Here is a 12338-nt window from a genome sequence, read left to right as displayed (position 1 = left end):
TTAGAACCAGGCTTGCCCTAGGCCAAAATTGAGGACTTGCAAGTTCAGGCATACCTCCAGAGAACACTCTGGAGCTTCAATGAAAAAGTCCATCGTAGGTCAAACAGAGAGGACAATGAGCATTGCCATAAAGGACAGACACTCCCTGAGAATGTGTTACCACCTGGGAATAAGAAATACAAGAGGAACCCTCTTAGCTCTGCTAAGTTAGTTGAAAGGTAAAAGGAAGCAGGAAGTAGGCAGGAAGAGATACAGCACGTGAGCAGTAAGTAATCTTCAACTCATGACACCACCCACTAGTCACGGTAGTAGCAGAAATGACATGTGTCCACACAAACAGTTGTACATGGATGTTCATAGAAGCTTCATTCATAATGTCCCAGCACTGGAAACAACCCTAATGTTCATCAACTGGTGAATGGATAAAGAAATTGTGGTATATTTGTGAAATGGAATAGTAGTCAACAGTAAGAAGGAATGCACTACTGATGTCCACAAGGATACTGATGAATCTCACAGACAAAATGCAAAGTGAAAGAAACGAGACACAAAAGAAGAACCCACATTATATAATTCCATTTATATGAAACACTAGCCAGACAACTAATCAGCAGTGATATAAGTCAAGTCAGCATCTTCCTGGGGTGGGGGACAGGTAGGGGAGACAGGAGGCAGAGATTAACTGAAAAGAGAGAAACATTAAGAGAACCGTCGGAGGAGATGGAAATGTTCTGTGTCTTCACTGGGGTGGGAGTTTCACGGGTCAGTAGCCTGTACACTAGCATGCATAAATTTTATTGGATGCAAATTACGCCTCAATGAAGTTGATTTTTTTTTTAATTTCCTCATTCTTTCAGTCCGGTGCAATATTCTTTCAGAAAATGAAACAAGTTCCTTAGAAGGAAGGAGGCCGACAAAATTATAGTGCTATATCTGAAATCACTCCACCGTCCTGGCATTTAATTAACGGGGGGTGAATGCCAACCCTCACCAGTGTCCAGTCCACTGCCTGAGACACTGAGGACATCCTCTTCTCCCCCGACAGGTAGCAGCCAGCCTCAGCACCTACGGTGACCGTTTCTTTCAGGAGGCCTGCCAACCTGTTATTCATGTAGACCCACATTGCCAGGCCAGAATGCCCCAGGTGATCACTGAGACTAGAGGACCCCTTTGGGGAAACTGCATTATAAGGCCAAGGCCTCTGCCTGTGAAACCCTTTGCTTTAATTACATAGCAAATGTCGTGGAGGATATTGTTCACTACTTCATCCTGTCCCCAGTACAGAGAGACACGAGAGAAATTCTTCTCTGGTCTTAGTCCCAGGATTAACTGTGCTAAGTTGTTTGTCACTTACGAATACTAATGCATACTAATACGATTCCTCTTTTGGAATCATCTGCTCAGAAGTTAAATATGTGCCCCGCATCTAGAAAGCATGCAAAAATTTAAGGCACACGTTTTAGCCATTAAGCTCACCCAGGTTTCACATTTATTTCCCTGTCATTATTTTCCTTTTGCTTTAAGTTCCTCAATTACACTTTTTAATAAACTTTATTTTGTAGAGCAGTTTTAGGTTCACAGCAAAACTAAGCAGAAAGTAGAGGATGCCTATACACTCCCTTCCCCGGCTCATGCACAATCTCCCCCATTATAAGCATCACTCGCCAGACTGCTACTGTTAGCATCTATGAACCTACATTGACACCAGTCGACCTCAGCATCACCCAAAATCCACAGTTTTACATTGGGGTTCACTCTTAGTGTCATATATTGTACAAGTGTGGATAAATGTGTAATGCCACGTATCCACCATTATAGTATCATACAGAATAGTTTCAGTGACCTGTGCTCCCCTTGTGTTCCATCTTTTAACCCCTTCCCCCAGTCCCAGCCCTCAGTAACCACTGGTATTTTTACTGTGCTCATAGTTTTGCCTTTTCCAGAATGTCATATGGTTGGAGTCATACAGTATGTATCCTTTCTGATTGGCTTCTTTCACTTAGTAATAGGCATTTAAGGCCTTTTTATGGCTTGATAGCACATTTCTTTTTAGCACTGAATACTATTTCATTGCCTGGGTGTACCACAGTTTATCCATTCACCTACTGAAGGGTATCTTGGTTGCTTCCAAGTTTTGGAAATTATGAATAAAGCTGCTATCTGTGTGCAGGTTTTCTGTGGACGTGAGGTTTCCTTTCGGTAAGTACAAAGGAGTGCAATTGCTGGACTGTATGGTAAGAGACTATTTAGTTTTGTAAGAAATCTCCAAACTGTCTTCTAAAAGGACTGTACCATTTTGCATTCCCACCAGCAATAAACGAGAGTTCCTGTTGCTCTACGTCTTATCCAGCTTTTGATGTTGTCAGTCGTTTGGATTTTAGCCATTCTAAGTGTGTAGTGGTATCACATCGTTGTTTTAATTTGCATTTCCCGAATGACATGTGATGCTGAGCATCTTTTCATACAGTGTTTGCCATCTGTATAGCTTCTCTGGTGAGGTGTCTCTTCAGATCGCTTGCCCATTTTTTAATTGGGTTGTTTTAGTTTTAAGAGTTCTTTGTATATTTTTGGCTAACAGTCTTTTAATGATATGTCTTTTGCATATATTTTCTCCCAATCTGTGGCTTGTCTTCTCATTCTCAATTACTTTATAGAAATCTTTTTGTAGAGTATATTTTTAAAAGTCACCCTGATCCTTTTGGGGACAAATTAGTATATTGATAGTTTTTACATAGATTTTAAATATGAATAGAATAGTGAAGGTTGTACCGGGGCGATTTTTTCTTTCTCTTGTTGTCTATCTTTTGCTGCTTTGTTTTGGCTCACTTACTGACTGCAAAGGCTTCAACAAATCCCTTCCTCTTTCAGGGCCTCAGTTTCTTCTTCTGCAAGAAGAAAGAGCTGAATTAGACGATGCCTGGGGTTCCTTAAATATCTCACACTATACACCCTGATGGCACAGCCAGTGGAGGGCAGAACTCCAACTCATATCATAGCAACAGAGAGGCCCATACCCTAAGCAATCTGAAAAATGGATTTAACATGCTGACATAAGGTGAGGTGCCTAGTGACTCTCTCCAATCTTCACTAACATCTCTTTGAAGAGATACACCAAAATTGGGTATTATTTGATATACTTCTTGGAGAAGGATCTGGGATAGAAATCTCTCCAGTGCTGAACTGTTGACTGATAAAGTGGAAGAAACACCAATACTCTGGGTTAAAAATGAATGTAGGGGAGATTGGAAAAATGGAAGTGAAAATGCTTTATAAATCTAAACTTGGAAATGCTTAGGGTAAAAAGCAAATGAATAAGAAGAGGCATTTCAAGCCCATGGAATCCTAGCACCTCTGGGTGCTCTCGCAGCCATTAGCACCACTTCAATGATGGTAAAGAGTCCTTGGAACCTCAAACTTTTTCCTATGATTCCCATCCCTTACCATTATTAAACTAATAGTTTTGGGTTTCTTTTCTTTTTTTTTAACAAATGAAGAAACTGAGGTTTAGAGAGATCAAATGATCCACCCAAGACTACACAAGAAGTGGCAGAAAAGAGCTGAGGTTCCAAGTCTTCCACCTTCAAATCCAGGATTCTTTCCACCCCACATTCCGACCCCGCTGTGATTTGGCCCAATTTCATCACTTTCCTGGGCAAATCTCTCCCTTCCTATGTCCACTGCCATTCTTCCTCTTCAGTCCCAGCTGCTGACCAATTTTATAGGGCTTTATGGACACATTTCTGATGATGCTAAGCCAGGAGAGATGATTAATAACACAGATGTTGGGTGAAGAACTGAAAACAACCCTAACAGGTTGGAATGCAGAGCAGAAACCAATATGATGAAATGTTACGGGTTTAATATAAAAACTTGAACAAGGTATGCCCCGACGCAGCTGGGTGCTGCTTTGTGTCTCCACATTTCATGCTGGTTCCCTGCCTAGAATGCCTTCCACCCTAGCCTACCTACCCAGAATCTGCTCTTCATCCTGCAAATCCCACCTGAATTATCTTCTCCTCTTGGAAGCCTTACCTGGGACACCCAGGCAGAATTGTCAAATCTTTCTTTGGTGTCATAACTATACCTAGAACACTTTTATTGATGCATTGACCTCAGAGTACTGTGTAATAGTGTGTATATGTCTGTTTCCTCTCTGGAAGCCAAAAGTCCATCGAATCATCGCAAGAATCCTGTGCACATCGTCATTATTTGTTTACATGTCTGCAAACTCCTGGAGAGCTGGACCTGGGTCTCATTCATGCTGTATCCCCAGCCAGCACCAGACCAAAGCATATAAACTTTGATGCCAGCCAGTATGCTAGTGAACAAGACAGACAAAAATCCTATCCCTGCAGTCTTATATTGTGGTAGAGGGAAGTCGATAACACACATCAAGTCAAAGCAAAAGAAGAGAAACATTTCAGATAGTGGCAAGTGCTATGAAAAAATAAACAGGATTATTAGAAAGGGACCAATGGAGGGCTATCTTAGTCAGGTCAAGACAGGGCTTTGACATTTGAGCTAAGGCTTGAATGATGCATAGGAACGAGCCGTGGGAAGACCTGGGGAAAGACCACTGCGGTCAGGAGAGCAGCGGGGTCAAATCAATCACTGAGCCACGAAGAGGCAGAGCACAGTCAAGGGGCAGAATCAAGCTACGTATGAAGTTTAGAATCATCCTTCAACCCGCCATGGGGGCAGGCGTGGAGGACTAGCATTAGAAGGGCAGGACGACCATGTCTTGAATGCCTTCCACATCCCTGCAACTCTACATACGTGATCTCATATCATCCACACAACAAGAGAGTAGGAAACTGAGGCCCAGAGGGGAGGTGTGGCAGAAGTCAGATCTGGCTTGACCCCTGCCCTGGCTTTTCCCATCACACCACCCTGTCACCCTGCACCAGCTGCCTCCTGATACGGTAGAAAAAATGAGAGAAGAGACAACTCAGGTTTATGTCGGGTAAAAAGCAGTCAGTACCACAGAGGTGTGCAGACCAAAAGCTGTCTGCTTTGGGTATTTCAGGACATGAACGAGCAGAGCCCGTCTCTCCTGCCCCTGCCCCTCTGTCATGGCCGTGGCATACCACCGGCACCCAGACAAGTCCTTCAAATACATTTTCTGAGTGTTGTGGTAAAGCTTCAGTTTGAAAAGAAACCTGGCTGTGAGAGCTGAGCTGCAGATGATTCCCTGAGCTCTCTCCCCCTAATGATGGTGCACGCAGACAGACAGAGAAACAAAGGCTGGGGCCTTCTGTTGATTCAATGTCGTCTCATCTGAAGTCTAGGTATTTATTTCAATGCAGGACTTGGTTCCTTTAAAGGAAAAAAATCAAAGAGTCCCTGAAGAGATTCTCCTGCTAAGATTTCAATCTCCATTTCCTCCAAAATGGATGTCAAAGGCAGAAACCCCGGGATCCTTGTGACAGTCCACTTTGGGTTTCTAATTTTGACAAGGAAACCATAATCTGGTGGTCTAAGCCCTGACAAAGAATGCAAGAAAAAAAATGAAAATCAAATTGAGGAATCGATCAAAAAACAAAAATGAGGCCTGAGCACAATGACATTCAGAGAAATAAAATCTCCTGAGGTTCTGGCTAATACGAGCAGCTGGTGAAGACCACCAAAGACAAGAGAGTGAGAAAGGGCTTCCAGCGAGAGAAAGCAGAGTGGCTTCCGAGGGACAATGGGGCAGAAATTAGCATTCCAATGAGGCAGCACAAAGGGACCCTGGCCAAGCCCGGGAAGGAGGCCCCTCTCATCCTGGACCCGTCTTAGGGTCCATTTGTCTCTCTCGGCAGCCTCCCCGCAAAATAGGCTGGCTTCCTACATGTTATCTTCTTGTGTATTTTTTAATAGAAGTGTGTTTGGGGAGCTTCATTTAGCTAAAAATAAATCGCTTCTCTGCTTGATGTTTGGGCAGAATATGGCCCAGACATCCAAACACACACTTGTTGTCAGAACTTTGCTGTCTCCATTTCCCTTTCTTTTAATAAAAGTTTGGATTGCACTGAGCGTTCTTCCACTCTTAAGCTCCAAACATTTCAAACAGCACAAAAGATAGGACAAGATGAAGGGAAAAGTATCCACAAATAGACAGCTAGACAACTAGTTAGCAGCTGTCTGCTTTTCTTCAGGGGGTTAAAAAAATTTTTTTTTCTGCAGGGGGGAAGAAGTTTATTTTTCATTCTTGAAGGAGGCTGACTACAGTCTCTCTCTCTCTCTCTCTCTCTCCCTCTTTCTCGCATTGGCCCTTTTCCAAGCCTGTTTAGTGTTAGAAGGAGAAAAACACTTACCATGCCATGTGTAACCCTGACCTTTAGAACTCATTGTCCTTCTGGGGCAACGTGTGGAGGGCTTCGGCGTTTAAGTGGAATTGCTCATTCCCCATCTTTTATAGTCCAGTGTTTGCAATTTAATGAGGTTTCGGTGTTCCATCAAGTAAGGGCATTTCTTTAACAAAAGGAACCCCGAAGGCTGGGTTTTGATTTAAAGACCTGCCCTGGCTTCGTGGAGCTGCTTTAAACCTATTTCGGACCCAGATCAAGTGAGGTTTAATTAGAACTTACTCCTCTTCCCCGCTGACAGTCCTGGCAAGGGCCTGATTCTTTAATTCCTGATGTTAATTGCAGCTGCACTGCAAGCGTCTGCCCTCTTTTCTCTCCCCTCACTGCCTGAGCACACCTTAACGCGTGAGATGAGGGTCCGGCAGCAGGAGGACGCGCATCTGGAGCGTAGCTGAGAACACCTCCTCCCTCGGGGCTGGTCCAGACCCATTCTCAGCGCTGCAGGTGATGCTGCAGGAGGGGAAGAGAGTCCACGAGAGCTTCTCTGCCAGGGTTCCTTCAGGGCTGCAAAGGCGCACCTTTGCTCACACCTCGCTCTGCAACACTGCACTGGCATCCCCTCCTGCCTGGCAAACGCTGCCACGGGGCCCTGTAACTCACCTGGCCAGACCAGATTCATCCCCTACCCCTCATTCTCATGAGCGGCAATGTCATCCTTGTCTAGGAAGGGTTGTCGGCCCAGAGGGTCTGTCGACTACCTCTCCAATGTACCCACACCCTCTTTCCCAGCCTCGGATGGTGCCCAGGTGTAGGCCTTCTTCATTCCTAACTGATGTTACAGCCTGAAGTCTCATTTCCCTCTAATTCATCCTGCATGCTATAGCACGAAAGTGTGTTGGGTTTTTTTATTATTATTATTATTATTACTATTCTGATCACCCTCATCACCATCCCCCAGTGATTCTCACCTGCCTCAGCATAAAGTCCTGAGCTGGTCTGGGCTCTAGGGCCCCTCACCATCTCATCTCTGTCTACCTCCACAGCCTCTTCTCCCATCACTTACCCCCAAGCTCAACACCAGTCACATCACCTACGAACTCTCAGGTGTCCATGACTTTCTTCAAGCTGACCTCTCTGCCCAGTGTCCTTGCCCCACCCCAACCTGGCCAGCATCTCTGCCCACTACATGAAAGCTTTCCCTGACTCTGGTTTTGGTTAAGGGTCGCCCGTCTCCTGTCCCACAGCACTGCTGTCGGCCACTCGGTGGCACTAAGACTCATGCCCCCTTCCTCATCCTTCTGCATCCTAGCCAGACAGGGAACAACTCACTTACCTCTCTCCCCTCAGCCTAGCCCAGGACGAGCCATCAATAAATAAAAACTGATGGGTGGATTAACTAACTCATTAAACATCTAAGAAACAAGTCAGAGGATTCTGCAGTCCTAGCAGCCATGGTAGGAAAAGAGGCCAAGAGGTCTTTCATGAAATCTCCCCTAGGTCAGCTTGTCTGTCTAGGGCTGACTTTCCATAGGATGGAGGGATGGCATGTAAGACACTGGGTGGGGAAAACATCTTGTCCCAGCCCTGTAGGCACCTCCTGGGCAGAGATACCTCAGTGCCACGGTGAGCCCTTCACATCCTGGAGCGGCAGCCTGCGGGTGCAGAACACGACATGGCCTGAAGTCCACAGGTGTGGATCCTCTGCCACTTACGTGCTGTGGACTCTGTGCCTCCATCTGTGAAGTAGGATAATACCGCCCATCCTGCCTGCGTCATAATCTGGGCATGAGGATAACATCACATGGGAGAGCACTCTGCCAACCAAGGGTGACAAGCTAGCGTCCTTACTTGACGTTTTCAAGGGTCTACCATCAGGTCAGCTCAGCAATTGTGCCTAAATTCTTTAAAAGTCTAACCCCTAGAAATGTTCTCCCATTAAAATCTTGAACATATATTTACAAGCAAGTAGGATATAAGACACACCTATGTGGCACAAAATAATATTCTGGAGGAGCAATCAGTGTGTTTTTCCTTCATGACTGATTTTCTTCACTGTTCCTCCGAGGACGTCTGCCTCCTCATGTGTGAGTCACCTAATGCTTGGAGGTGAGGGGGACACCAAGGAACCAGAAACCAAGAGGGCCTATTCTTAGATATTGAGTTCAACACCACTGGTCCAGGTGTAAGATGGAAGGACTTAGAGCATACTCTCAGAGTGGGTTCTTCTTGCCACTAGACTGGACTAAAGACTCGGGTGGAGAGAAGAAAAGAGGAGGGACCCCATGGACAGAAACAGAGTGAGATGGAATGACCCCTGGCATCTGCCTGAGCAGGTGCCATCCATCACCATGTCAACCTGGGAGCGGAGTCGAAACCTGGCTCCCTCACTGTCATCTGCTGATGACAACCAATCAATAGCAACCCTCACATCACCCAGGAGAGGAGGTGTTCATCTCATCTCTGTTGCAAGAGTTTGCCCAGTTCCTCATCCAACCCACTCCATGTCAAAAATGGTCCAGGGCACTTGAAGGGCCCCCTCTACATGCAAACACACACACACACACACACACACACAACATACAACTGCACTAAGCAGAAAATACTGCCCTGCAGACACGGGTGTTGGGATTGGGGGTGGGGGGGTATCCCCACACTTGTCCAAAGTGAGACTACATGGAACCAGCATAAGGTCTCCCACCAAGCTAGCAATGGGACACACACACACATGCACACACACACACAACTCCATCTGCTCCCCTTACATGTGTATAAAGTATCCCTTAGACCTCACACAGAGCTTCAGAAACTAAACAGATAAATCAAAGGCAAATTTCCAGGGAGAAAAACACTCAGCCTCTTAACAAATACAATAGAATATTTACTCTGAAGAGTTGACTTCGAATAATATCAAGGTCTTACCTAGTTACTATAATAAAATTTCTCTCTGTGTGCATCATCCTTACTCGTCAAGTGTCTGGCACATTTTGCTCATATCAAGGAGCGCTCCTGGAGCCAGACGATGCCGGCTACAGAAGGGTTAAACACTGACACCCACTGAGTTGGTAGGGGAGGGAGGGATGTTGGATGGTGTTACACAGTCTCTGAGCATCCGTGTTTCTGCCCAAGAAGGGATCTGTTTTTTATTTATTCATACTCCGATCTTTCTGGCAAGAAGCAAGCAGGATTAAACCCCTCTGCCATCTCTGTAGCAAGGGCTGAGCGCAGTAATGGCTGAGCGAAGCCTGGAGCCTAAAGATGAGGAAAAGGCAGAGGGGGCAGAATCCTGCAAATAAATGAACAGCCCAAGTCCTAAGGGAGGAGCGAAAAAGCGGGCTCACAGCCACGCATGTTGGAGAATACAAACGTCACTCGTTCATTTGACCATAAATTTTTAGGCACCCTTATGCTCCGGGTATACTGCATTGTGGGAACGGAAGTCACACCATCAACAGAGCTGCTGCCCTCATGGAGGTTACTATCGACTACAAGAGAAACAATCACGGAGGCAATAACAATACTGTGGAAGGGAAAAGCTATGGTAGGGAAAGCAGGCTTCCCTGGAGGGTCCCTGTCACGGAAATACCCTGGAGAGGGACAGGAAAGTCACTGTCAGAAGTAAATTGGGCTTCCCTGGTGGCACAGTGGTTGAGAGTCCGCCTGCCGATGCAGGGCACATGGGTTCGTGCCCCGGTCCGGGAAGATCCCACATGCCGCGGAGCGGCTGAGCCCGTGAGCCATGGCCGCTGAGCCTGCGTGTCCGGAGCCTGTGGTCAGCAATGAGAGAGGCCACAACAGTGAGAGGCCCACGTACCGCCAAAAAAAAAAAAAAAAAAAAGAGTGTCAAATGCGATACAGAACTCTTAAATATTTCATGCCTTCTGTCAGAATATTAAAAATAAACTTCTTAGCATCCCAAGGCTATCAAAGGTCCTCCACCCCCCAAAATTTTTTTAACAAAAGTATAATCCCTGCTGGTGTTTATATTTGTTAAAAATTTTAAAAATCAAGACTTCTAACTTGAATATGATTTGAGTAGTTCTATACCATCCAAAGATGCCTGATACATACTAACTTTTTGCAGGCTCATGGTCTTGGTAGAAGAAATCATGTCAGTCACAAAGTTTAAAATTATAACTGGGCTTTTAAACTACACAATAAAATAAGAAAATCTAACACGATTTAGTACCTTTTCTTCTTCTTCTTCTTTTAATTATTTTTGACAATAAGGTACCAAATTTCACTTCATCATTCTTCATTCAAATAGACTACTACCATACAAGATTTTAGTTTGTTTCTTCTTAATTAGGTGGTTGTTATCAAATGCCCGAGGACAATTCTCATTAGAGCTGAGCATTTTTACATAAGGGTAACTAGTTTTAATTTAAAATAATACTAAAAATATATGTACATGTACATTAAAATATAACCTATGTAAACTAGTAAGAGACATTCAACTAGAAAACTGAAAAGTACCCATTAAAAAGAAGACAAAGGTGAAATTTTTAAATTGAAATAATACTTAAGAATATATGAAATGCTGAGAAGAATAATTTCTCCTACAGTTAAAACAAATGTATTTTAAGGAGAGAGAAAAAAATAAGCTCCTCAAAACTTGCAAAGCAAAACATGGACTTAGTAACTTATTAAAAACTATACCTTTGATTTTCTTTTGAGAAAAAAGAAATAGTTTAAACAAGGGCATGAAACACACTTAAGATTAAGACTAATAATACTCTGCTCTCACTGAAAAATACTACTAGAAAAAAATTAAATAAAATTTCAGATATTTCCATTTAATGTGGGCAAAATATACAATGTTTATTTCTGAAATATAAGCTAATAATTTATTTTCATTCATAATATAAAGTGATTTAGGTAAAGTTTACTTTTCCTAGTACTCAAAATTAAACAGGAATTGTTTTCCATATCTAAGAATTATAATGGTAATGTGTAATAAAAGTTTAATTTTGCTAAACTAAAGCTCAAAGAGATTCAAATAAAAAACATGTATGGGCTTTCGCCACCTGGGAGCCTTCCGGCCCAGCTGCCTGTCCGGTCCCCGCGGTCCCCGCCCTCCTGCGATCCGGGAGCCGGCTCGGTTCGGAGCTGAAAGCTGTGCGTTCGGGCATGCCCCGCTACGAGCTGGCTTTGATCCTGAAAGCCATGCAGCGGACAGAGACCGCTGCTGCTTTGAAGCGTACGCTAGAAACCCTGATGGACAGAGGGGCTGTGGTGAGGAACTTGGAGAACCTGGGCGAGCGTGCACTTCCTTATAGGATCTCCGCCCACAGTCAGCAGCACGCCAGGGGAGGGTATTTCTTGGTGGATTTTTATGCACCGACAACAACTGTTGAAGGCATAATGGAGCATTTGTCTCGAGACATTGATGTGGTTGGACCAAATACTGTAAAACACCCTCTGACCCAGGAAGTGAAAAAGTGTGAAGGGATCGTCCCAGTCCCACTTGAAGAAAAGCTGTATTCCACCAAGAAGAGGAAGTGAGAAGATTCACCAGATTTTAGCCTCCTATTTAATTCTCTCACTTTTGAGCACCATGGATTAATAACTGACTAGCTTGATCTTTATGTAAGAGGGTGCTTTCAGTGCCCTTTGATTTTTCTAAGGTACTTTTAGTTCTTGATCCCCTTTGCTGTGAGAAGTTGGGGAATGGCCTCCTTAGAGCCACTTTGTAATACATGGCATCAGCGCTCCCTGCTCGATTGCGTTTCACGAATGTAATTTGTCAGTGAGGGCTTTGCCCTACAGCAGCACTAACGCCGCTTAGAATAGCAAAGATTATAAAAACCACTTTGGATTGCACGCTAGTCATTCAGACTGTATACCACCATGCAAAATAAAATGTTAAGACCATCGTAAAAAAAGAAAAAAAGTATGAAAATATCTAGATTAAACAATAAAACTTTCATTTTTGTTATTTTGCAATGACAGTAGGTTTACTTTTTTTTTTATTAGTTTCTGCTTTATAACAAAGTGAATCAGTCATACATATACATCTGTTCCCACATCCCTTCCCTCATGCATCTCCCTCCC

The 12338-nt window shown here is 44.1% G+C and overlaps 2 protein-coding genes across 2 annotated transcripts in view; one reads left to right on the top strand and one right to left on the bottom strand.

The window, feature by feature from the left end:
• Window positions 1–12338, bottom strand: part of LOC309800827 (trimeric intracellular cation channel type B-like) — a 112473-nt gene that overhangs the window by 17502 nt on the left and 82633 nt on the right. The window lies entirely within an intron of this gene.
• Window positions 11307–12177, top strand: LOC309802021 (small ribosomal subunit protein bS6m-like). Its single transcript, XM_082617183.1, has one exon. The coding sequence runs from the start codon at window positions 11415–11417 to the stop codon at window positions 11787–11789; it is 375 nt and encodes a 124-aa protein (XP_082473309.1). The 5' UTR covers window positions 11307–11414; the 3' UTR covers window positions 11790–12177.

This window comes from Mesoplodon mirus (genome assembly GCF_964341445.2).
Source record: "Mesoplodon mirus genome assembly, chromosome: 1".
Classification (NCBI taxonomy): Eukaryota; Metazoa; Chordata; class Mammalia; order Artiodactyla; family Ziphiidae; genus Mesoplodon; species Mesoplodon mirus.
This window is presented reverse-complemented; position numbering and strand designations above follow the sequence as displayed.